Source organism: Acomys minous, assembly GCF_964271855.1.
Source record: "Acomys minous genome assembly, chromosome: 1".
NCBI classification, from domain to species: Eukaryota; Metazoa; Chordata; class Mammalia; order Rodentia; family Muridae; genus Acomys; species Acomys minous.
In genome coordinates this window covers 54,959,385-54,987,353 of record NC_140483.1, presented here as the reverse complement: position 1 = coordinate 54,987,353, position 27,969 = coordinate 54,959,385, and the positions used below count along the sequence as shown (strand labels likewise).

At 42.1% G+C, this 27,969-nt stretch overlaps 1 protein-coding gene and 1 long non-coding RNA gene across 6 annotated transcripts in view; one reads left to right on the top strand and one right to left on the bottom strand.

Moving 5' to 3' along the window:
- Positions 1–27,969, bottom strand: part of PPP1R12B (protein phosphatase 1 regulatory subunit 12B) — a 202,105-nt gene that overhangs the window by 83,870 nt on the left and 90,266 nt on the right. For 4 of the 5 annotated variants that reach the window (XM_084796179.1, XM_084796173.1, XM_084796180.1 and 1 more), the window contains one exon: positions 4,438–4,528. In XM_084796179.1, the coding sequence (XP_084652305.1) occupies positions 4,438–4,528 (91 nt within the window). Of the gene's footprint in view, positions 1–4,437; positions 4,529–6,361; positions 6,572–27,969 lie in introns of those variants that run through there. The other variant, XM_084796177.1, reaches the window with a different exon arrangement.
- Positions 6,509–18,166, top strand: LOC311605688. The gene is made up of 3 exons (XR_014782064.1): positions 6,509–6,629; positions 7,826–7,924; positions 18,036–18,166. It is a non-coding gene; the product is annotated as an uncharacterized lncRNA (long non-coding RNA).

Below are 27,969 nucleotides of genomic sequence, written 5' to 3'. Positions count from 1 at the left end.
TTATCCTCTTAGTCTCTAAACAGTAACTACTGGGAAAAGCAAACTTTTAAAACCTAGCTTAAGGGTTGGAGAGATGACTCAGTGGATAAGAGCACTGACTGCTCTTCCAGAGGACCTGGGTTCAAATCCCAGCACCCACATGGCAGCTCACACCAGTATGTAACTCCATGATCTGACACCCTCACATGGACATACATGCAAGCAAAACACCAATGCACATAAAATAAATATAAATTTTTTTCCAAAAATCTGGTTCAAGTAGATGGAAGTTCATAGTTAGGCTGAAACAATAACACTTTCTGAAATGCTGTATTTTTTTCTCTAACATCATTTCCTGAGTAACTTTAGGAATCACACAGAGATGCGTGAACAATTAATGTTTCCCCTGGGGTCGCTGGAGCAGCAGGACAGAAGCAAAGCAAATGACAGACTTGGAGCAGGACAGCACTGAGAAGAGAATGAGATTATTCTAGTGGAGTGGTTACGTTCTTAGAGCCTTGGAGGAAGCATGTCCCACAGCTGGAAGGTGGCCACTGAGTACTACATCCATCACATCCTTTTTAGTCTATGAAATTATGTGCATATACATGTCCTTATGTATGTACACTAGTGTAAGATTTGTGGAGGTTGTCAGATGCCCTCACAACATGCAGCTGTGCGTCAGCTGGCCATGGGGGGTTCTCTGCAGGAGCAGAAAGCGCCCTTTACTCCAGGGCTCTCTCTCCAGCCTCGTAACTGCCTTTAACTAAATTAGTTCTCATAATTTTATTCACTCTTTTAAATAACTGATATCATTAAGAAATTAAAATACAGAGGCAAGTCAAGCAATTCTTTTCAAGAAACTTTCTTTAAATGTTTATTTATTCTTAGGTTATAGACATGTGTGTGAGCCTGCCTGAGTTGGGGTACATCATGTGCTAGCAGGAGCCTACAGAAGCCAGAAGAGGGTGTGGCTCTCCTGGAACTGCAGTTACAGGTGGTTGTAAGCTCTGTGTAGACAGAGGAACTGAACCTGGGTCCTCTGCAAGAGCAGGAAGCGCTCTTAACTGTTGACCAAGCTCACAGGCACCTTTTTCAAGAAATTTAATCTACCAGAAATTACATATGGAAAATAGATGATCATAAGATATTATGTACATATTAAGATAGAAACACTGGGACATGAAGAGACAGCTCCATAGATAATTGAGTCAGAGGGCCAGAGTTCGGATCTCCAGAACTCATGTAACACACCTCTGGGGAGACGGGGAGAGCAGACTGGCGAGTCCCTAGAAGCTTGTTAAGCCAGTTTGCTTGGTATGCTCAGGGGTGAACAAGAGACCATGCCTCAAACAAGGTTTGCAGAAGGCAGTGACTAACACACGAAGTTGTCCTCTGACCTCAGCAAGAGCTTCCTTGGAAGGGTGTGAGGGGAAAAGGCACTGTGGCTAAAGGGAGTCTGTCCAAAGACTCAGAATTAGGGAGTTGGGATGATGCCGGTGTCTGTCACCACTTTAGCAAAGGTGAAGGGGTGGGAGGAGAATGAGGGCAGGGAAACTGAGGGAAGCAGGCAGAGGCTGGGTCACTGCCACACTAAGGAACTGGACATTTACTTTCTGGATAAGTTTTCTTTTGGGGACCCAACATCCCTTTGAGAATCTAAGAAAATAGTTTCATGTCCACACTCAGAATATCCTTCCTAGTTCTGATGTGGACTTTGGCTTTCTCTATTGAGCATTTTTCTATAAAATTTCTTTCTTTCTTTTTTTGAAATGGTTTTTATGTAGCCCAGGCTGACCTCTAAATCACCATGTAGCTGAGGTTAGCCTTGAACTCCTGTTCCTTATACCTCTGCCTCCCAAATGTTGGGATTATAGGCATGCCCATCATGTCTGGTCTCATTTCAAGATATTTATACATTTTTGGCTCTTCCACTTTTAATTGTGTGTCCTTTTCCATCTACCCTCTCCTGTCTCTTCATAAATAAATTTAAAACCACTTAAGAGTGGTCTGTATTTCCCCACTATTATTTCTAATTCATTGATATAGCCAATTATAGATTCATAGGCATATATTCTGATTATTTTCCTACTGTATACTGAAAGAAAAGATGATAGTAGAAATATAGTTAGTGGGACACTGAAATGGTCCAGTGGGTAAAGGCACCTGCCGCCAAGCCTGAGGACCTGAGATTGACATGAGGGACCCACACGGTAGAGGGAGAGAACTGTCTCTCACAAGCTGTCTTCTGACCTGCATGTATGTGTCATTCTCCATAAAAAAATTAAAATGTAAGAGAAAATATCGCCAGTCTTCTACCTCACACTCCCCTAGAGTGGGTATAATAAGTCCCCAAACTACAAAACAAATATTGAGAAAGATCTGGAGAAATGAGGATACTTGTGGATGCTGACAGGAGTAGAAAGTAGGGCAGCTACCATGAGAGTAGTTCAGCAACTGCTCAGTATTAAAAATAGGATTATCATACAAGACAGCACATATTTCTACATGTATTCTCAACGGGCTGAAAGCAGGGTCTGGAGACGTGCGAACAGACATTTGCATAGTGGTTTGCTGTGGTAGCCATGTGCCCGCTAAAAGGTGAATGATAAGCAAATGTGGCATGCATGTACAGACCTAATAAATACAATGATGTCACACGGACAACATGAATGAACCCTAGCATTATGATACATGAAATGAGCCAAACAGATGGGGCACATGGTATATGATTTCATCATAAAGTAGTTCATAAAGTAGTCAAATTCATGGATAAAAAATGGAACATTGCTTGCTTTGCACAGGGTAACTGCTTAATGAATACAGAGTTCCAGTTTGGAAAGATGAAAATGTCCTGGAGATGGACAGTGGTGACGGGAATGACTTACTGACGCTGAAGCATAAACTTAAAAATGGACAAATGGGTGAGTTTTCTCATGTATATTGACTGGAATAAAAGAAAAACAAAAAATAGTTATGGGCTTCATGGAAGGTGGACTCTATGGGAAGCGGGCAACAGTGAAGGCAGAATACGAGACCCATGCCGGGAGGGTCAGTCAAGACAGAATCAAACTTTCTGCTGCTATGTGGAATGTCGCTTTCCCAGTCAGCGACTTCCCTTCCTGACTTCTGCGCCATCTGAATAAACGCCTTGAATGCTTCCTTTCTGCTGCACACGGATTTCTCCTTCATTTCAGATGCTACTGCTGTTTTCTACTTTTCATTTCTTTGGATGTTCCTTTTCATTCCGCTTCACGGGCTTTCTCGGCCTCCTTCAACACACACTCAGAGCCTTTCCTCACACCCACAGCCACTGCAACCTGAGGCCTTGCCCCGCCATTTTCAGCTGGGACTGCTATGAACAGCTTCCTAAGCAGGCTTGTGCTTCCTGACTTGACAAACATCCTCTCCCTACCCCTCCCATCTCTGCAAAACAGTGTGAGCTACATCACAACCACTTTCATGGCTCCCATTAAAGGCCTTTCTGTGTAACTGATACTTAACTCACATATCATAAAAGTCTGCCTTTTAGTGTATATGATCTACTTTCAGGACATTTTCATCATCCCCAAAGGAAACCACACCCACTAGCAAGTCTCCCCCATTCTTCTTCCCTGCACCTTAGCATTAATCACCTTCCTCGCTCTCTGCATGCGCCATTTTGGATATATCACATAATGGACTCGTAACAAGTGAGCTCTTTGTTTCACTTGGAATGTTTTCTCAAAGTTCATCCACATTGTAACACCACTTTAATTTTGTTTTATTTATGTGTATGTCTGTGTGTAGGTTTGTAATGTGTGTACGCAGATGCCCAAGGGAGGCCAGACAAGGCTGCTGGATCCTGTGGAGCTGGAGATGCAGGCAGTCGTGCTGGGAGCGAACACTGATCCTTTGTATCTTTCCAGCCCCTGTAACATGACTTCTTAGTTCCAAATGACATTTCACTATACGGATATGGCATATTTTGCTCATTTGCTGGTTAGTGGACATATACTAGTAGCAGCTTAGTACTGGTTATTACGGAGTACATTACTGGGTCGGCTCTACTGTTTGGCTATTTTGAGTAATAGCCAAGTTTTTGTATGAAAATATGTTCTCATGTATTTATCTAAGAATAGCCCTGTGTGTTTTGGGTCAAATGGAAACGCTATTTAACGTTTCAGACTGCCATCAGCTTCCTTAGAGATTCTCCACGTATGGAGGGCTACAGGCTCCCTACAGTTCTCAAGCCAAGCTGGAATGGTGAGTCCTGAGCCTGGAGGAACGGAGGTGATGGAGGTGAGAGCGAGCAGAGACAGCCATAAGCTTATTTGATTCTACACAGCATAACCGTAGGTGTGGTGACAACTATAACGAAGTGGCAGGAATAAAGACATTTATTTTAGTATTTTTAATACTTATTCCACTGGCAGGCAGAAAGACAAAGAACACTGGGGGCGGGGGTGTCGTGCTTACTTGAGTAGACCTTCGCGTCTGCCGAGCTTGTCTGGAGCGTGCTTTCCGTAAAGACTCTGCCTCCTCATCCCGCACAGGAGTCAGATAAGACCTGAGGAGGAGGAGAGGGAACAGCATAAAACCTTAGCTGCCTGTGCTGGAGGAACAAGAAGGCACTCCATAAACTGAAGGGACGCCCACAGCTAAAATAAATGTCCGTAAAGGTCAAAACGGCCAGAAAGCTACATTCCTTCAGTAAATGCTGCTACGGCATTCAAAATATTTGTAAATGTGCCGCCGCTCATACAGAAGTGTGCCTTCTGTAAAAAGAGAGTTGAATTTTGTTTCTTCTCTCTTGTCCTTACCATTTTTCTTTCTTTTCTTGCCCTACTCTTCAGACTGGGAGAGAGGAAACGATAGCCAAGTGTCCATGCTCTGTTCTTGCTCTCTGCACTTTACTGCTACAGGGGATGCTGGCTGTAAATTTTCTTTAGGTACCACCCATCAAATTAAACCAAAACTTCCTATTCTCATAGGAATCAGGCTAAGGTTTGTGTTTACTGATGCCTGTGTCCACATGTTCACATGGAGAGTAATGTGTATAAATGCTGAGTGCAGATGTCACTGCATGCGCACACCACAGCATACGCATGGAGCTTAGAGACACCTGGAACATCTTTATTTTAGACAGGCTCACCTTACTACTGCATGTGACAGGCTAGTTGGTCCAGAAGCTTCTCCTGTCCCCACCTCCTATTCCCCATAGGAGCACCTGGATTACAGCTGAGCATGCTACACATTCAGCTTTTACACAGGTTCTGAGCTCAGATACTCGCACTTGTGTGGCCAACACTAGTACACATCTCCCTAGCCCATCTTTTTATACTAGTTTTTGAAACAAAGTCACTAACACTGGAGCTCACTGATCTGGCTAGACTTGCTGGCAGGTAAGATCTGGCAAGCCTCTGCTCCCTGCACCCCAGTGATGACGTTACAGTTGTGTGCCAAGTTAGCTTTTTATGGGAGTGCTTGGGATCTGAACTCACCATATTGATTTTTATTTAAAATTCTGTACATTTCAAACAAAAGGCCCCAGGTTTTGTGCTTTATGTTTATTTTTGCTTTTGTGGCTGTGTGTGCATGCTAGTCAAGTACTCTATCACTGAGCCACACACTCAGCTCAAGATAGAAATGTGTGTGTATGTGTGCACTCCTAGTTGTGTACGGAAGCCAGAGTCAATGCCAAGTGCTTCCTTAATCACCCTCCACCTTATTTTGTTTGAGTATTTCTATATTCCCACTGCTGGACTACAGCAAACATTCTGCCAACTCAACCATGGCCCCAGCCCCAAAATTCTACACTTACAGTCATAAAAGGAATGTGGCCTCTGATTTCCTCTTCTAGTTGCCAGCTTTGTAAGTTAAGGTTGTGTGTGTTGGGAAATATTCTCTGCTGGTCTATTTTCTGTATAAATGTATGTATGATTTGGGTTACATAATTGATAAAATTCCCCAATAAAAGTTACCTGAGCTCTTTGAAGGAAAGTTTTAAACAAAATATTCAAATTCTGTAATAGGCTTATTTACTGTTTCTGTTTTAAAAACAAACATCCTATTTTGGGGGGAATTTTCTCTTTTCTTGGTGATATACAATGTTTCATTAAAATCCTTATAACAAAGTCTAATTTCCATAGCAGTGTTTTTTCTCATCTTCTGTTTGTTTTTGTTTGTTGTGTAGCCCTGGCTGTCCTAGAATTCATTTGTGTAGACCAGGCTGACCTCAGACTCACAGAGATCCACGTGCCTCTGCCTCCTGAGTGCTGGGATTAAAGGCTGTGCCATCACAGCCCGACTTAGCCGTTATTTCAGTAGACCAATGCCTAAAAGACTTCAAACTTTGGTCTAACTCCAAGATTCAGAATAGAGATGACAAAATTATCCCTACCTTGCAGAAGACTTAATTGAGGACCAAGGAAGAAGCAGAATAGCCAAGATTACAAGGTCACTCACAATTATGATGCTCTCCTGCATCCAGAACTGTCCTTCATTCCATAATGAAAACGTTTGTTTCCGTCACAAAGCATCAGAACATTCTAGCTACACTTGGAAGACATATCCTCCCCCAAAATCTATCAGCAGCAGGAATGAGTAGGCTGAGATGTCTCACTCTGACCTTCTACTGGCCTCCTCTGATGTCTCACTCAAGTTTGAAGGTAAAGGATGGTTTTACATTTACACAAGTTGCCATTGACATGTTATAAGGCTGCTGTGAGCAACCCATAAAAGCCAAATCTTCATCTAGGACCATAGTATCTTCAGTCACAAAATAAAAAATAGGCAAGGTGTATTTCAAGACTTCAGTCAGCTTTAACCATAGTGGACTCATATTTGTACTGATTGTTGATTGTGGGCAAAAGGTCTTTTAGCCTTCATGCTAAAAGCCTATTCATTGGTCTGGCCAAACGCAGTCATTTCTAAATACTCCAGGGGGCTTGGTTCCAGGACTCACCCCACCTCCAAGTACCCAAAGCCATGAGTATTTAAGTCTCATATAAAATCAAATAGCACTTGCAGATATTTTATATACTCTCTTTAAATATCTACCTTAAATCATCTCTAGCCTACTTCCATCGCTCAATACAATGTAAATGCTATGAAACTGGTCATTATACTGAACTAGCTAACGAATGGCAAGAGAATGCTATACATGCTAACTTCAGATGTATTTTTTTCCTCCTGAATATTTTCAACCTGAAGTTGGCTGAATCCAGACTCAGGACTCATGATACAGAACTTTAATTGTACTGACCTTCCCATATTCTATGGGTCACTTTCTTTAGTTCCTTCAATGGAGCTTTGTACAATAATGTAAATGTCCAATAACTAGTCTAATATAGAATCCAGTAACTATATGTGTCTACTGACCATTTTAAATGTGGCTAGCGCAACAGAGGACATTATTTTTAATGTTGTCATTAAATTTAAACAGCGACACAAGAATACTGACTATGACACTAGGAAGCACAGCTCTGGAGTTCTGGGAACAGACTGGAGAGCATATCCTCAACTCTCCCCTTAAATGTGTATAACACGCGCTTAATAGAATTCATGAAGTCAGAATGCTTGAGAGCAATTTATAACATTTTCTTCTCCAAGTTCTCATTTTTCTCCCATGCTTCCCATAGGTAACGTTACTATGACTTTATGCTTTTATATGCGGCAATTTTAAGTTTTCCAAAAGCTTCTGCCAGGGCTCCCACCTTCAGGGTATTTTATAAGTACAGCAAACAGGAAGATGTTCACAGACCAGAGTGCCCCAGAGACATTTTTTTTTCTAATTGCAGCATTTATACTCTGCCGTCTCCATATACCTTTACCCATACCACCCTGCTTTCCCTCTGCCCCCCAGCCAACACAGAGAACTCCAAGAAAACACTGTTACCTTCTTGAGCAGGCCTGCATAGCAGAATGAAGGTCAAGACATGCATGCAGATGAACAGCAAGAAAGGTAAGTGGCTGCTGGGAAACACTGCAGTCTCAGCACTCGTCTCCCTTGGAAACTAGAGAAAGCTTGCACTGCCACTGCTACCCAGCAAGCCAGAGGCAGAGCTTGTAATTTGCTAAGAAGCTGCTACTAGGAAGGAGGAAAAGGAAGGGGAGGAGGGTAAAATCTTGGGGCTCGGCAAGCCAGTGCTGCTAATAGTTCCCAAAATACCATTCCATTAGATGCATATTTTATATACTGTGCCAAGCCAATCAATACTCCTTGTCATTTGACAGAAGGGAGAGGGAGAGGGATTCTTCCTATGTGAAAGAAGACAGAGCAGAGAGGTGCAGCATCCCTTTCTGGATGTCATTTCATCTGCCCTTGGGCTACCCTAGCTGCGGCATCCACCCAAGCGAGCTGTAAATACTGCCTCGCTGGAGGCTCAGGCCCAGCCAGCTGGCGCAGAGCAAGGGAGGAAAAGAGACTGATAAAAAAGAACACATGACAGGAAGGCAAAGACAGATTCGAGCTCTGTATAAAGGGGTTAAGCCTGGACAGGAAAACTGCAAGCACTGCTCAGGTTGAGAAGCTGCTCAAGGATCAGGACGATTTCTACAGCTAAGTTTGCTTGCTGCTACTTTGATGAAACACTGACCAAAAGCAGCTTCAGGGAAGGATGCTTACAAGTTATAGCCCACCATCTAGGGAGGCCAAGGTGGGACCTCAAGGCAGGAACCTGGAAGCAGGAACTAAAGCTGAGGCCGCAGAGGAATGGTGCTTACTGGCCTGCTCCCAGGCCCTTCTTATCTACCTGTCTTACGTAACACAGGGAGGGCCATCTGCCCTGGGGTGGTGACATTGTCTTCAGTGGGTTAGGCCCTCCTCAAACATTTAGCCATCAGGAAAATGCCCCACAGACATGTCTATGAACCTATCTGATGGGAGCAATTCCTCCGTTGAGGTTCCTTTCCCCCAGGTATGTCTAGTTTGCGTCAAACTGACCAATAACTAGCCAGCACGCTAGTATATGCTATATAGTAGGTCTGACCTGACTTCATGGTTAAGTATAACTGCATTCAAAGGATTGTGCACCACTGTGAACTCTCATTCAGCACTGACATCAGGGTTGAAGTTCAAGCAAGGAGCCCATGCAATCACTCCAGTAACCAAAAAGAAGAGAGAGACAGATAAGAGGGGGCACATTTCCAAATCTTCTAGACTGGTACTATCAGGACCACGTTGCATGTCCCTTCCATGGGAAAGGCAGAATGATCTAGCCCTAAACGTCAATGGTGTGAAATCTTCAGTCCTTGAGTACAACACGTTCTTGGAAGAAAGGACCAGAAAATAAACTTTTAACTTGTGTGTCCCCTATAGTGCTCAAGCAGTCATGGATGTGCATTAGGGTCAGGCTACGCACCCACTGCTGCCATGCTGCGCTGCAGACAGTGAGCGGACACAACAGCAAGTGCACGGCCTGCAAAGCCTAGAGTGTTTGCTACCTGGCCTTCCACAGAGAAACTCTGCAGATACCTTATTCTAGTCTTCAAGTTCTTCAGCACTAAATTACGTCTTGTAGAACTCTTTTTGATGCACGGCTTGTGACCTAGCTTCAATCGGCAGAGTATAATCTTGAGTCTCCATCCTTCTGAACACTTGCTCAATAAAAAAAAACATGCCGGTGTTCAGAGCCAAAGCCACTTTCACAAATGACAGTGCTTTACTTATGTAGGTCACTTTACAATTAGTTCATTGGTCACAGCAGGTGTTACTGATGCCAAGAATGACAGATTCATGTGCCAACGAGGCCAGTGCATGCTGCTCTACTGCATATCCACAGGCTGTACCACCGAGACCTGACCACCTGGCTCCATCATTTATCACTGAATGCAGAGCAGAACAGGGTACCATCACTGCCTTGCTGTTTAAAATAAGAGAGCCAACATATGCACACAGAAATAACTCAAATCGTAATAGGAAGGATAACAAATTATGGAGTATCTATATGATAAAATGTACGTAAGTATTACAAAATAAACTAAAAGGTATTACAGGTATACAACAGAAAACACCTAGATTTAAAAAAAAAAAGATATACAATATCAACAATGACAGTAAATCACCAAAAATACATTTTCAAGAAAAATTTAAAATCAGGAAAACCAGAAAAGCCTGTAAATAAGAGAAAATGTTTCACCAGTAGCAAGAAAAAAAGAAAGTATTTTATCTTTCTTTGATTGGAAAAAAAAAAGAAAAAGAAAAAGAAAGAGAGAAAAAGAAAACAATGTTTCAAATATAGCCCAGCTGTAAATAAGAGAAATACCACTACATCCTTTATCCTCAGAGTTCTCAGGGGAAAGACGCATGAGAACCTCTTGCATATCTACATGAGGAAGTATGAACAAGCGCACACACAGCACAAGTATCATTAGTAGTATGAGCGCAAGAGAGTGCTTCAGTGCCTATTAGTAGAGAAAACAGTGGATCATAGTATAATCACGTAATGAACTAAAGTAAACGTTTACAGTAGGAAAAAAAATGTTGAGAGAAAAGAGAAAGTTTCAGAATGTCAAGAAGGACTCAATGTATAGAAAATATAAAAACATGTAAAAAAGCATTATGTATGTATGTAAGGAAATGAAGTAATAAATGTTTGAGAGTGTCAAATACCAAATTTAGAGCTGGGTTACTTCTAGTGTGGGAGTCAAGGGATGCCAGAGAAGAGTCACAAGTACTTAAACTGCAGCCTTAGTGTTTTATTGTAACAGAACTAGGGCAAATCTAGCAATATGATGAGATATAATCTTGTCAAAGGATAGCTAGGTGGCACGCTTAAAATGCTTAATAATTTTTACAATAAAAAAACCATACCTACCATGACTTAAACATAAATAGATTATACATGGATATTAGCAATGGTCTTGCTAGTGCTGAGAATACGGATTGTGTTATACATTCATTATGGAACATCTTATATGCTATTATTTAAAAGATTTCACACCCGCTGGGCGTGGTGGCGCACGCCTTTAATCCCAGCACTCGGGAGGCAGAGGAAGGAGGATCACTGTGAGTTCGAGGCCAGCCTGGTCTACAAAGTGAGTCCAGGACAGCCGAGGCTACACAGAGAAACCCTGTCTCAAAAAACAAAAAACAAAACAAAAATAAAGATTTCATGTTTGAAAGCCAGATGTGGTGGCTCACACTTGAATCGCAGCACTGGGGCCACAGGAAAGGACTGAGACAAGAGTCTTGTCACAAGTGTTAGAATGAGACCGTTTTGAAAAACAAGAAACAACTGAACTTCAATCTACAAAGGATTATTTTAAGTAGTAAAATACACACTGAATGGAAAAATAAAACAAAAGGAGAATATGACCATTCCTAAGGGCTCGGGGGTTTTATTACAGACATAAGGGAGAGCATAGCCAATGGCATCTGGAAGCGTCTAGAGTGAACATGACAGCAGACTGGACAAGGCCATGTGAGGAGAAAGAGAAGAGAGGGCAGAGCCAGCAGCCAAGAGGCCTGGAGAGCAGGAATCAAGAGCAGTGGCCAGGAGGCCAAGAGGTCAAAAGGGCTGGCAGCCAGAACCTGAGGCTGTATAGAGAAAAGCATCTGGGGGCAGGGAGCCCGGCCCAGTCCTGCGCTGCTGACTTCAGTGTAGGGGCAGGGTATGCCAGCCAGGAGGACTATGTGAGAGGCAGGGACTGAGGGAGACTGGCAGCCAGAGTCCATTTTGATGTTAACAGGCACCTCGGTTAGCAGTTTGCCTTTGAGACCTAACATACACAACAGGGTTTGTTTTTCGCATCTAAAACTTTATGGCCTATACTTGGTAATCGCATGGGAAGCACAGGTGCTCTCCAACGCATGCCGAATGCCACTGCTCCACCCTGTAGACTTCAGCAGTAAGCTCAAGTCTAGTGAAAGGAGATCCTTTGCCTTCCATCCATCCGGTGCTAACCACCCCTCTAAAGTCCCAGGAATGTGGGCATTACTCTTTGTCATTATGGCATTAGCAGATTGCACCCTGCCTACTCTACTGGGTATTACACACAATTAGTGAACTGAATTAAGGTTATGTGTGAAACATGGAATCTGTGTTATTACAGTTATGTGTCTTATAATATATAATTTCCTATTCATTTGGTAATTTTCTACTTCCTAGTTTGGCTGGTAGTGTGTTGGTTTATTCATTTTCTTTCATTCCAGTAATTTTCCCATCTTTCCTTTTGCATTATCTATCCTGGATACTATATTTAAAAATGGAGAAGGCCTGATCATGAGCAGAATCTTATGGGGAGATGTACACAGTGATAGTCAGTATATAAGACCAAAATGTCAAGATTCTTCTGCAGAGAAAACCAGATGTTCTTTGAGGGGCTAAGGAATGAAAGACCTCAGAGGAGCAATGACCAGGACCTAAGGAGTAAGAAGCTTCCTGGAAAAAGAGGAGAGGAAATTCTCATCGGGCATAGTCTGGGGTTTGAGCAGGAGTCACTGACCTGGTCGTACCTACAGAGCACAGCCTTGGGGAGAGAGGGAGAGAGGGGACAAGAAAGCCCGAGGTCCAGTGGCGGGGGCTGAGTTAACAGAGCGGTACCGATGGAGGAGTGGGAGAAGGGAAAGGTTTGGGGGTTTGGCTGTGGGGAAATCAAACTCAGGAGCTTGTTTATACCAAGCAGGAACTCTACCACTAGGCTGCATCCCCAGACAGAACGGAGAGATGCTTAAGGAGAAAGAGAGGCCTTGCTCATGGGGAGCGAGGATGAAGGGGGAGAGGGCTTCTGGCAGATGCCTGCTTTGCTTCTCTATCAGCAAACTCTTCAAGTCTGGTGTCTGAATTTCTCAATTTCGCAGCACATATGCAGGATAGTTGTTTTTGTTGTTGTTGTTGTTGTTTTAATACACAAACCTTTCCTGTTTTACAGGCCAGAGGGAAGAATGGCTTAGTCTGGCTTGTCTCTGCTCCTTTTCTTAAGGGGACTTGAGAACCCTGAAATTACATAAAGCAATACTCGAGATAGATGAAGAAGTAAGGGAGATGGGCCAAGAGGAAGGAAAATAATGGCCGCAAATGACTACTTCTCTAGAGTGTCTAGAGAGTAAGTCGAGCACCTCTCTAAGCCTTCTACATGCATCGTGAAAAGCAGCAAGCGCTCCAGGGCAGAGCTTGCACTGACAGCTGAAGCAGCTAAGGTAGGGGGGACACCGAGGAAGTGATGCTTGCATGTTACAGAAGAAATAGGAACTGAAAAGACACCAAGAAGGGACTTCAGAACGACAACGGGGAGCCAGGAAAGAATGGTACCTGAGAGGCCATGACAGGACAATCTTTAAAAACAGCAGTGAACTTTACAAAGTCCTGCTGAGAGTTCAAGGTAAAAGATGAAGACACCTTGGAATCCAATCATTGAGAAGGGCATGGCTGCTGAGCATGGTGGCCCATGCCTTCAATCCCAGCACTCAGGAGGCAGAGGCAGGAGGATCTCTGTGAGTTCAGGGCCAGCCTGGTCTACAAAGGGAGTCCAGGACAGTCAAGACTAAACAGAGAAACCCTGTCTCAAAAAACCAAAAAAAACAAAACAAAACAAAAACAAAAACAAAAAACCAAAAAAAAAAAAAACAAAAAACCAAAAAAACCAAAACCAAAACCAAAAACCAAAACTAAAAACAAACAAACAAACAAAGGATATGGTTGCCAGAGGAATGTCACTGGGCTGGCAAGCGGAGCAGAATTGCAGAATTTCCATTTTAGTAGGCTAAAGAGTAAGAAGCTGGGAGTGGAGAAAGTGAAAGTAGAGGGCTTTTTCAAGACCAACAAGCAGCTAAAAGGGGTGAGACTTGTAACATCAGAGCACAGTGTAAGGCCATAGATGAGTCCTAAGATGGGAAAGAAGCGCACCCGCCAAGGACAAACCACATCTGTACAGAGGACATTTCTATCACAAAGCAACTAAGCTTGTGGTTTTACTTCCCATTACTTATGAATTGTGTGGGCCAAGAGTTGTTTTAAACACTGTTGGCTTCATTATAATGCAATTTGGTCCTGAAGGATCCTTGAAGCATCATGACATTTTATTTACATGTCAATGATCAGTGGGCCATTTTCAGCTCTAGTGCATGGGGACAGTGAATCACACTCTGTCCTACCCACCTCAGGTTAAAAGACTGAGATTTCCTAAGAGGAAGCCAATCAATGAGGTAAGTAATATATGGCCCAGTTATCTAAGACCTTGAGGAAGAAAGACTTTTATTTAAAGAAGAACCAGGAACAACCATCCAGGTAATCCTGTCAGCTAAGCCCTATTTGTAAATACTTCTTAAACAGAACTATCTTACCCAGTGCCCCAGAACTCTGTCAAAGATACAACCATAGCGAGCGTCTCACTCGATGCTGTACAAGGCAACTTCTCTTTTGATTCTCAAAAGCCCTACACTTCCCATCAGATTTGAAAGGAGATAAGAGTTTCAATTTGCTGTGTTTTCAGAAACGGCAGCATCCTAATACCCCTAATACCCGTTTCCTTCAAGTATTATGGTCCCTTTAAAGAGACCGGGAGATCTAATCATCACGCTCATATTGTCAACCTTATGGTATGGAATGGTCCAGCTAAGGCTAACCTCTTAGATGCCTTTGTGTGGTGTTGCTGAAGTCAAAGGACGACAGTGGTTTTAAATTCTTGCTTTTTCATTATTAATTATAATTACTCAAAAGTTCTTTAATCCACCTGAGCCTTAACATGTATTATGGGGGAAAAGAGGGTCTGGGTGTATACTAGACTTTCAAAATCATTAATCACTTCAGGCTATGTAAGCCTTTCGTGTATATAAAAGCTGACTCAAATTCCACCTCCATGAAGCCCGTTCTCGCTATACTATCTCTCTAGCGTTCACCTTTTTTTTAACCCTGAATCCTAATATATTTGCCAGAACACAATGCTGAACTCAAAGAGATAATGAGTGCATTAGAGATCCTCAATATTGCGTGTACAACACATGGCATATCCCTGTCCTACTATTCCTATAGTTCCGAGGACAGCGCAAGCACATGGCGTTCACTAGACAGTCACTGATAACTTAGGATCCCATAATTTTAGAATTTATTATTTTAACCTAACCCCACTAGCTAGCTAGTGGAGAAATGCAGACTAGAGAGGCTACGAAGCTTGCCTGTGAAGGCATGAGCTGCTCTGTTGAAAGGTAAAGTATGCGCCTGCTTGTGACCCAGGGAGCTGCTGTCCTGTGTCTGCTGCTGTCCTCTGAAGAAGCACCAGGAAATCCACAAGGCTTTCATGTGCTAGAAGCCATCTGCATTTCCTGTATTAAAACACTTAAAATGGAATATGGGAGATGCACTCGTCTGGGCACTGATCCAGACACACTAGACTCTGGGTCAGACGTCCGAGTAGGCCAATTGGCATTCCTCTGCTGCCACCTTAAGGGCACAGAAGACTCCTACAATTTTATTCAGAAAACACTGATTTAACATCTGTGTATTAGGCTCTGTTACATGAAGACAACCCAGTAAAAAGCAACCTCACAAGTTCACAACACAGGAACAAAAAGCAACAGATTACCATTTAATTGATCAAATCAGTCCTAAGAACTGTATCCTAAAGAACACTGAGGAGAGAATTCTGGCTTCAGCCTGCAGCTGGAAGCAAAGTAGGCAGCAATCATATTTTAAGTGAAGGTGCTCTCACGGGCACAGGAAAAGACTTTTTGAGCAGAACGCCATTAGCGCAGACACTATGGTCAACAATATAGAAACGGGCCCTCATGAAACAGAGATGTTTATCCTACCACAAACACACTTGTTCAACTGCCAACATAACAGCCAGAAGTTGGAAACCTAGATGTTCTTTAACAGAAGAATGGATTTAAAAAAAAAAAATGTGGCACATTTACAAAATAAAGTGTTACTCAGCTGTTAAAAATTACATCATCAGCCAGGCATGGTGGCGCACACATTTAATCCCAGCACTTGGGAGGGAGAGGCACAGGGATAATGGTGAGTTCGAGTCCAGCCTGGTCCAGAAAGCGAGTCCAGGATAGCCAAGGCTACACAGAGAGACCCTGTCTCAAAAAACAAAAAACAAAACAAAACAAAACAGACATCATCAATTTTCAGGCAAATGAATGTAACTAGGAAAAAAATCACTCTGAGTAAGGTATTGCACATTCAGGCAAATACAGCATGTGTTCGCTTATGTATAGATGTCAGCTGTGAAGTCAATTATGACCAAGCTACAATCCATAGAACCACAGAGATAAAGAGTGAGGGACTAGTGCAGTGTCCTCAACCTTCCTAACGCTGCGACCTTTTAATATAGTTCCTCACGTTGTGGTGACCGCCAACCATAAAATTAATTTCATTGCTACTTCACAACCATAATTTCCCTACTTTGTGAATCATATCATAAATATCTGTGTTTTCCATCGGTCTTAGGCAACCCCTGTGAAAGAGTTGTTCAACCCCCACAAAAGGTCACAGCCCCCATGTTGGGAACCACTGGACTAGAGGGAACAGATTGTTCTCCTTAGAAAAGGGAAATAGAACAATAGTTATGGATGGGGAGAGCTGGGATAGTGGCGTAAAGTGGGGAGGGGAAAGGAGAGGAAGTTGTGGGAAGGGATACAGGGAGAGACAGCTAATATTAAGGCTCATTTGAGGACTAGTATGGAAACGTATACAGTAGAAATTTCCTAAAAGATACACATACATGAAGGTGATCTAAATGAAGTCATCAAATAGTAGGGGAAACATGAGTCCCAATTGGCCATCTCCTGCCACCAAACAAAGTTTACAGTACTGAGACTGGGTTACATCTAATTGAGTTGTTGGCCAAAGGGACCCCATAGGAATCTCCAAACAACCCAGGCTGTTGCCAAGATAGTTTGGTCTCTACAAACTGACAGCAAGGCCCCACTGCTGAAGACAACACCTACACAACTCACTGAAGATGGAGACGTTGAGCTGGTGCCTACATAGAGCTTTCCCTTCCTACATTCCAGTGTCTTTGGTACAGGAACATATTCTGCGCACTCTCACGAGAAATGTAAACACCATGCCAACCATATCTCCCTATCTACAATGGTGTCCTGCCTGAAAAATATGCTAGGACAACGGTGGCACAAAGCTTGTGGGAGAGTAACCAACCAATAACTGATTTGACTTAAGGGCCACTCCACAAAATGGAACCTATATTGGACACTGTGTGAGTAATCAAGAATCTAAGGCTAGATAGCGCAGGGACTTAGGGTAAAATCACATAATAATGGTCTAAAACAGAAAAAAAAAGTGTAATTAAGTGACTCCTAAGGCTATTCTGCTATAATTATAGGTTAGTGCCTTGTTCAGCTGTCATCGGAGAAGTTACTTCCTGAAGTGTTTGGGAACAAGTATAGGGGCCACAGTGAGCCATTGTGCAGAGAATGAGAAACCGTAGAATAATCAGCCCTAAATGAAATGTTTCCATCAAGTCCCTCCCCTCAGAGCTCAGGGAACCCTACACAAGACGCAGAAAGAGTGTAAGAAGCAGAGGGGCTGGAGGACACATAATGATTTTTGATTAGTTAGAATTTATATTATGTAATATTTAAGATAAATGAAAAAGATGAACAAACAACTAATACTTGTGCATCATTAGCACTTAATTTAAGAATAACAGACACAGGATTAATTTCATCTTTAAAAGATAAGAGCTTTCCTGGATCTTGAAATTTTAAATTAGTTATATTTGGCCATGTCCCCTTGATGGGGAAGCCCGATGGCACTCGGAGGCAGGATAGCAGACTACCAAGAAGAGACTTGATACCCTAGCATCATATTCAGGGGGAGGAGGCCCCCCTCAGTCACAGTCATAGGGAAGGGGAATGGGGTGAAAGCAGGAGGGAGGGAGGAATGGGATGCCTGGGATGAGATAGCAAATGAAATGTAATAGGAATTATTTTTCAATTTAAAAAAAGCTGAAAAAAATTAGCTTGTACTACCTTGACCTTTGGGTCTGTTTCTTACATCCTTATGCCTCTTCAAATCCATTAAGAATGTGAAGAAACACAAGTTCTAAGCCAGTAATCTTAAACACCTGCATCTTATTCTTACCACCTGCATTTTCTCTTTCTCCAGTCACAGCATTAAAACAACCAACTTAACTTCCCAAAGAACTACAAGGAAAAGGAGACCAAAAGGACAAACATGAAAGCATGTACCTAAGATGTTAATTGTCACAGTTATTGAAAGCATGCATCTAAGAAGTTGATACAATTGAAAGCATGCGTCCAAGATGTTGATATAGTAATTGAAAGCATGTAGCTAAGTGTTAACAGTCATTACAACCGAAAGCATGTGTCTAAGTGTTGATTGTCATAACAATTGAGAGTGTGTATTTAAATGTTAACTGTCATAACACTTCAAAGCATGATCTAAGATGCCATCTGTCATAGTAATTAGTAGTGCTGACTCTGCCATCCCACCCCAATACTGATACCTTACCTCAACTCTCCTGAGCAGCCCTGAAACACTGAGAATGCTAGTAACCCATGGCAGAGGCCTGACTCAATTCTTGGAGCACACAGGCAAAGTCTGTGCCTCTGATTTCCACAGAAGAATTTCAAATTCAAAACTGCTGGGCCAAACCATTCCGGAGAAGGCTAAACTACCTGACACACATGGCCACACACCTATGCAAGGGGTTTTTACCAGAAGCCCAACTTTCAACGAACAGGTGGAAACCTTGTCTTTTCTGAGGAAACAGCATTCTTTGAGACTATGATGAGGAGCCACCTTTTACTACCATGCTAAATGAACTGGTAGATGAGAAAAAAGTCAAGGCACAACATTTGGCCCCTTCTACATGTTAGGCCCCTCCTAACACAGGTCTGAAAACAGAACTTCTTTATCAGAAGGAGGCTAACCATAAAAACATGGCTGATACAGCTCTGAGCGGTGTTAGGTGACTGCTCCCCCATCTGAAGTACTAAGGAAGTTGGATATAGTCACAGGAGCTTCTGCTATCTTGGGAATAAATTCTTGTTTTCTAAGCAAGTGTGTACTGAGGAGGAAAAGGAGGGGGAGGGGAAGAAGAGGAGAGGGCAGGGGGGGAGGAGGAGAGGAGGAGAGATACTTCATACTCCCTACTCGAGGACCATTATGTAGTGTGTTAAGGGAGTGAATGAAAAATGTCCTTATCTCCGGAAAAGTGCAATTGTGTTCTGATAGCAATGTTTAGCAATAGAAATGGCAAAAAGATAATAGACATTTCCACCATATAAAACCCAAGTGCCATCATATTAACTCTCAGCAGACAGCATTCAGGTCTTTCTCTCCAGAACTGTGCAATGGGGCTGAACAACACTAATGTTTTTAGAAAGCTTTACACAGTCAGGGATCATTGGTACATGATGCGTACTGTTCACCTGCTTTCAGCACACTCAGTCATGCAGGCATTCCCATAGCCAATCTTAAAGTATTCTCATCTTCATTAGAAACAAAAGCAGGTGTTCCTGGAGTAAGGAGGTACCCCCTAAGAGTCAATTCCCAGCATCATCACACTTAGATCACCAGGTTGTTGCTTTCAATAAGTATCCAAAGTATCCAAGTGCTGAGTTTCTAGGATTCTCTTCCTGAAGAAAGAAAGAGGACCCATGTATAGCTGTCACTTACTATGCTGCCATGATAAAACGTTTTCCTAGTCTCTAGAAATACACCATAGAGATGTATGACCCTGTACATACGGGTACCGCTTGTTTGTTGTGCTGTTTTATTGTATCTGCACATAATGTTTTTTACAAATGAGATGTTTGCGGCAACCTTGCTTCCAGTACATATAATGATACAATTTTCTAGCCATGTGTGCTTATTTCAAATCTCTGTTTCATGTTTTGATAATTCTCAGCTTACCTCAAACTTTGTCATTATTATGTCATAATAATATTTGGTCAGTAATATCTGGTATTGCTGTTTTTGAGTTATCTCTAAGTTATAAGACAGTGAACTTAATAAATCCTGTAAATGTTTTGGTTGTTCTTCATCTTCTCAGGTGTCTCTATTCTCTGAGACACTAAGAATATTGAAATTAAGAAACATACCTCAGCAACAAATATAGACATTACCTCAGAGTAAAGGGCAGAAATAAGATTTTCCAAGCAAATGGACCCAAGAAGAAAGATGGAGTAGCTATTCTAATATCTAATAAAATAGACTTTCAACCAAAATTAATCAATAGAGATGGGGAAGGACACTTCATACATATCAAGGGGAAAAAATCTGCCAAGATGATGTCTCAAATCTGAACATCTATGCCCCAAATGCAAGGGCACCCACACTTGTAAAAGAAACATTACTAAAGCTTAAATCATGCATCAAACCCCACATATCAATAGTGGAAGACTTCAACAGTTCACTTTTCACCAGTGGACGGTCATCTAAAGAGAAACTAAACAGAAATAATGAAATTAATAGATGGTATGAATCAAACGGGCCTAACGTATCTACAGAACACTTCACCTAAACCCAAAAGAATTTACCTTCTTCTCAGAACCTAACAGAACCTTTTCCAAAACTGGACACAAAGCAAGTCTCAACAGACAAAAGAAAACTGAAACAACCCCTTTTACCTTATCAGACCACCAGGGATTAAAGCTGGACTTCAACAACAACAGAAACAACAGAAAGCCTATAAACCCATGATAACTGAACAATCCCTACTCAATGACCACTGGGTCAAGGAAGAAATAAAGAGATTAAAGTCTTTTTAGAATTAAATGAAAATGAAGGCACAACATACCCAAACTCACAGGACACAATGAAAGCAGTGATGAGAGGAAAGTTCATCACACTAAGCACCTTCATATAGAAATTGGAGAGATCTCATGCTAGCGACTTAACGGCACACCTGAAAACTCTAGAACAAAAAGAAGCAAACATACCCAAGAGGAGTAGATGGCAGGAAATAAACTCAGGACTGAAATAAACAAATTAGAAACAAAGAGAAGAATACAAAGAATTCATGAAACCAAGAGCTGCTTCTTTGAGAAAAATCAACAAGATAGACAAACTTCTAGCTGAACTAACTAAAAGGCAGAGAGACAGTATTCAAATTAACAGAATCAGAAATGAAAAGGGGGACATAACAACAGACAAAATCCAAAAAATCATTAATTCTTACTTCAAAAGCCTATACACCACAACACTGAAAAATCTAAATGAAATGGACAATTTTTCTTGATAGACACCACTTACCAAAGTTAAATCAAGATAATATAAACAATTTAAATAGGCTGCAACCCCTAAAGAAATAGAAGCAGTCATCAAAAGTCTCCCAACCAAAAAAAGCCCAGGGCTAGATGGTTTTCGCTTAGAATTCTAACCGACTTTCAAAGGAGAGCTAATACCAATACTCCTCAAAATATTCCACAAAATAGAAACAGAGGGAACACTGCCAAATTCATTTTATGAGGCCACAATCACACTCAACACTCAACAAAAAAGAAAATTCAGACCGATTTCCCTTGTGAACACTGATGCAAATGTACTCAATAAAATACTTGCAAACTGAATCCAAGAACATATGAAAAACATCATCCACCATGACCAACTAGGCTTCATCCCAGAGATGCAGGGATGGTCCAACATATGAAAATCCATCAATGTAAAAATAAATAAAAATAAAATAAAAAGAAACCCCATGAATGTAATTCACCATATAAACAAACTGAAAGAATACATGATTATCTTATTAGGTGCTGAAAAAGTATCTGACAAAATCCAACATCCCTTGCTGATAAAAATCTTGGAGAGATCAAGGATACAAGGTACATGCCTACACATAATAAAGTTAATACATGGCAAGCCAATAGCCAACATCAAATTAAATGGAGAGAAACTTAACGCAATTCCACTAAAATCAGGGACAAGGCTGCCCACTCTTTCCATATCTATTCAATATAGCACTTGAAGTCCTAGCTAGAGCAATAAGACAACTAAAGGAGATCACGGAGATACAAACTGGAAAGGCAGAAGTCACAGTATCGCTATTCTCAAATGATATGGTAGTATACATAAGTGACCCCCAAAATTCTACCAGGGAATTCCTACAGCTAATAAACACCTTCAGCAAAATGGCTGGATACAAAATTAACTCAAGAAAAAAATCAATAGCCCTCCTATATACAGATGACAAATGGGCTGAGAAAGAAATTAGGGAAACAACACCTTTCACAAAAGCTACAGATAATAAAAAATATCTTGGTGTAACTCTAAGCAAGCAAGTGAAAGACTTGTATGACAAGAACTTCAAGTCTTTGAAGAAAGAAAATGAGGAAGGTATCAGACTACGGCGAGACCTCCCATGTCCGTGGGTTGGTAGGATTAACATAGTAAAAATGGCCATCTTATCAAAAGCAATCTAAAGAGTCAATGCAATTCCCATCAAAATTCCAACACAATTCTGTACAGACCTTGAAAGGACAATATTCAACTTCATATGGAAAAATGGAAAAAAGAAAACCAGGATAGCTAAAACAATCCTGTACAATAAAAGAACTTCTGGAGGGATCACCAACGCTGATTTCAAGCTGTACTCCCGAGCAATTGTAAACAAAACAAAACAACAACAACATCAAAAACTGCATGGTATTAGCATAAAAACCGACAGGTTGATCGATGGAGTCAAATTAAAGACCCAGAAGTAAACCCATATTTCTATACACTTGATTTTTGACAAAGACGCCATTTAGACTTTGGGTAGATCTTATTTCCAAATGTACTAGCTCTAGAGAAGCCCAGCACAGATTTGATCAAAGAGGGTTTTTCCTTAAATTGTAACAACATGGATATGTCAATTAAATTATTTTACAGTTTGCAAAATACCTGTGTTTTCCATAAATTATTATCTAATCCTCACAACAAACTTACAAAGAAGGTATTCTGAGCCCTCTTTTACATACAACAAACAGGTCAGAAAGGGGACCTGCTCTACCCCAAATCACACAGCAAATACTCAAGCAGCACCCTGAATCATACTTCCCAGTGCTGTCCAGCCTTCCACAGCTCTGTAGTTTCACAGCAGGCACATTCTGACTGAATGTGGAGGGGTTCATCTGTAACACTAGCAAATAGGAAACTGGGGGACATGAAGATTATGAGTTCAAGGCCAGCCTGGGCAACAGGAGGCTCCCACGCCATGCCATGAAGCCCGGCTGGGGCAGAAGACACCCAGAGGCTCCTGCTCTCCACCACATCATGTGGGCCAGGCCACCATAAGCAAGTATGCGGTGAAGAGATGGGAGAGAAAGAGACGTGGAACCATTTGTGCACCTTGGAGAGGCACAACTAGTGACGTACGTGAGGGTGGTGAGAAACAGCATGATGTGAGTAGTCTGCACTGTCACCTGAGACCATGGTGATGTCCCAGCCCACGCTGACACCAAGGGCCATGTCTGGGTCCCTCATTCTGTAACAGCAGGAGTCTGTGTCAATGCCAGATGTCCATGGCCCATGTTACCACCAACAGCCAAGCAGATGTCCCTGGCCCGGGCTGCTGCCTGGCGCCATGTTGACGTCTGAGAGCTGTGATAGGTGGCACTCTAGAGAGCTGGTCCGGCCCTCAACAGCTGCAGCATTCAGAAGAGTGCCCTGCACCTCACCTGGGCAGAACAGCAGGGCTGTCCCTGGGGGTGTAGGAAGCCTGAGATGCTGTTGGGTGGCATTTTATTTTCAGTGCACAATTCGCCTACTGCCATGTTCCTACCATTCGCCTACTACTACTTTGCTCCCTTCATGTTCAATATTAACACAAGGAAAACATCTTTACATCAATAAAGAAAAAGTAGGTTCAAATTTGCTATAGACTTTTGGAGAAGGAAAACATTTTAGAGCAAAAATGGAGAGAGATTGGGGATTCTAAGAATCTCTTTTTTAAATTGACAACTGTCATAGCTTAGAGACAGTTTTTAAGTGTTTTTAAAAATGATGGCTTCATTATTTGTTTTCAATTTCTAACATTCCAAAGATGATGTCAAATTAATCTGTTGACAGCTTCACATTAGCTAGAATAAGTACCTAATTTAAAGAGACTCCAAAGGACTCAGGAAGGGTAGTATGAGGGTATATGCCTCAGCCAATATGGGTCATACCTTGAGAAGCAAAGCAGAGTTGTGGGCTATTTAGAGGGACAAGCAAATTTAGTCTCTTGTGGAAACAAACTATTTATAGCCATTTCTAAATAAAGAAAGGAAGGAAGGATGGATGAATGAACATCTGAAGAAAGTGATATAAAATTCAAGGCTGGCTAGAGGAGAGAGAAAAGCTACCAAGGAAACAAAGAGCAGAAAGGCAGGCAAAGGCAGTCACTATCAGACTCTAATATTAGCCCAGGGGATTATTTATATTCTGTTGCTAAGGAAAACTTGGAGCTTTGGAAAATGAACTTGACCACTACATGACTGTGACAGCTGTCACTTGGCCTGGCATCCCTACAGAGCTATCTGCCAACTGCTGGCCACTTGCCATTTCTGTCCTGACGTCTGCCAGTCAAATCATCTGGCTCTAAAGAGTTGGCCCTGCTGTTTCCTACAGTCCCCAGGTCAACTCAAAAATTGGAAGACTGTGATTAGCGCTATATTCTAGACTACTGCAGATCCAAGGCTGGCCTTGGAACAAAGTTTTAATCTGAATGAGTATTATTTTACCTCAAAAGTGGTAAAGTTTTTGTTTTGTTTGTTTGTTTGTTTTTTAGACAGGGTTTCTCTGTGTAGCCCTGGCTGTCCTGGACTTGCTTTGGAGACTAGGCTGGCCTTGAACTCAGAGATTCACCTGCCTCTTCCTCCCCAAGTGCTAGGATTACAGGCGTGCGCCACCGGGCCTGGCTAAGTAGTACTATTTCAATAGAGAGAAAGGAGGCTGAACTGATGCTAAGTGAAGACTGTTATCTTAGGGCTTCCTCATGCCCATTCACTAAAGCAAGGGGCTTAGCTCCTGCTCCTTCCCATCATGCAAAGAGAATAACAGCTGAATGAACGAGAACTTTTTAGGGAAGGGGCACTAGTAAATCCAAGACTATGAGCCCCTTAAAAATAATAAATAGTATTATATATTTTGTTGTGAGATGTGTGTTCAAAACCACAAATTAAGCTGGGCATAGCGGCTCATACACAGTTCTGAGGAGGGCTGCCTCAGCTACAGAGTGAGACCTTGTCAAGAAAACAAAACATGATGTGCCAGGCCTGAAGTTCCAACTGCTCTAGAGGATGAGGCATGGAGACCCCAAGCTCTGCCAGGGCTACAGAGCGAGTTTAAGGCCCTGTTTCCCTCACTTACAGAAAAAGTTAACAAAGGCATAGGGAAAGTGACTCAGCTATAGGGCTTCTCGAGCAGCCACAAAGCCAGGCCCTAGGCTCAATCTCTAGTTACACTGGTCACACAAAGACACAGACACACAGACTTACACACACACACACACACACACACACACACACACACACACACACACCTATAAACATAGACATACACACACAGATACACATACACACAGAGAAACACACACAGACATACACACTCACAGGCACGGACACACAGACATGCACACACATACAGAGAACACATACACATTGACATGCACAAATAAACATACATACACAGACACACACACAGAGACATACATATACACACACAGACACACATACACAGAGAGAGACATAGACATATACACATAAACATACATGTATACACACATACACACATACACATGCATACACAGATATACATACACACACAGAGACATGCACACGGGTACACATACACAGACATATAGATGCCCATACACAGACATACATACTCAAACATACACACACACCACAAACTTTCTAGAGTTCTGAAAACCTTAACATGCTATGACAATTACCATTGGATGGACATGGCCACCTCCACAGACTAATATCACAAGGAAAACTGGTTCCAGAGCAAATTCCTCTTTGATTATTTTCCTCTTTCCATTCCATTATAATAGTGATGATTTTTCATTGTGGGGGGAGGGGGAAGCAGAATTCCCCACACCCTCCAAAACAGTGGTAATACTGCTGTGTTTATTTGGTATCATAACACATCCTTTGCACCTGGCTTTGTTCATTTAACAATATGTCAGTGGTCAACTGAGTCCAGATCCAGTGCCGGAGGGACAAAGCCGACACTGATCGCTGGCCAGTCCTATACACACACACTATCCCTTCCTCGAAACAAAACCTCTGAGGAGAGCCAGCTGTGACTTGGGGTGCTAAGTCCCACTCCCCAGGCTAAGCGCTTCAGTTACCAGACAAATGGAGATTATTTCTGAGCGGTGGCTTTCTACTGCTTAAGTCCCACTGTGGCCTGTTTCTAATCCCCATTTATCCCAACGCTGCTAATTGTTTCAAATTGGACCTGTGAATGAGGCCTTCAAGGCCCCATCATGGTTTCCCTGCAGGAGTCAAAACACTTCCACAATGAGCTGATTATAGAGAAAGCCGAAGTTTCAAAAGAGAAGAATTATCACTCAGCATGCTTTTTCAGAAGAAAAATTTAGCTGTTTCAAAACATCTGATTTTTTTTCCTTTTAGTTTATGCTCATCTAGTGGCGGAAACTAAATGGCTTTAATTCTGTAAAGACTTAAATGATACGTTTTATGTGATCAAGTCATTCTCCTACTGAAAATTCTACTATGGCATTCCATAGCGCTGAGAACAGAAGACCAAGTTTCTTAACATATCACAGACAAAAACTGGCTTGATTTGGTTCCTGCCTACTTCTCTAGCTCCACAACTTCCAAAGACCATTGAGTGGAATATTAATTTGGGGGTTTCTGCAAGGTAAAAATAACCCTATTGGGGACATGCTACATTCTACGCATTTCCAACCCCGTCTCTTCCCAACCATGACTCTTCTCAGGTGACCAGAAAAGGCTTTTGAATGAGCCGTGTTTAACTCAGCTTAATCTACTGTTTTCCAGTTCATCTCGCTCCGCTCCGCTCCCTTCTTCTTCTAAAGCTGTTTTCATAGAAGACACTTCCGGAAGTGCTACAGTGACCTCGCCTTTCCCAGCTTCAGGGCTAGGAAGCTTGTTTGTTTCATGAATTTCTTATGTTTACTCTAAATTATCCCCCTCCATTGCTATTTATTATTCCCAGTTGCCTCTAGTCACTTCCCAGGCACCGACACAGTGTGACTCAGATTCTCCTTTACATCCTTACAGAAATTTACACATTTTTCTTTTTAAACATGTGTGTGTGTGTGTGTGTGTGTGTGTGTGTGTGTGTGTGTGTGTGTGCACATGCATGCAGTTACCCTTTGAATCTAAAAAGGACATTAGATCCCATGGAGCTGGCCTTATAAGAGGTTATAAGCTGCCGCATGTGGGTGCTGGGGACCAAATTTGGGTCCTTTTCAAGAGTAGAAAGTGCTCTTTAACTGCTGAGCCATCTCTCCAGTACCAATCTATACATTTCTCTTTCATAGAGCTTACAAATTACACAATAGTATTTGATTTGCTTGGTTGTCTTCCCAGAACAGATTGTCAATACTCAAGATCAGGGAACAGGCTCTTTCTCTTTGATGATGTAACTTTAATCTTTTGCCTGGCATGTGGCAGTCTTTCATTAGATGAGGTTAGATGCTCATATACAAGTCTCCATTTAACAAGACTTATAACACTATGTGCCTGTGCCTGGCTTTCAAGGGTAAAGGCCTGGCTTCTATGTTAAACTTCCAACTTGGGGTTCCAATTTCTCTGTGTAGTAAATTTGTTTTCCTCCAATTACTTTTCTTTCCCCGCCCAGATCCTTGAGGAGATCCTCTTTCTTTTCATTTCCTCAAAGCAGAGTTTCTAATCTACACTTCTCATGAACTGTACACCTCTTCTAGAGTTCGAGCTTGATATAAGCTCTTGGCTACAAGTCTCAGCTACATATGTCCGACATCACATGCGACAGTGAAAGCCCGAGCCTCTATATCCGCAGTGCTACATATAAATATAGCCACAATCTTGGCCAGCAATCCTGACAACCTGAGTGCTAGTCCCAGGACCCACCT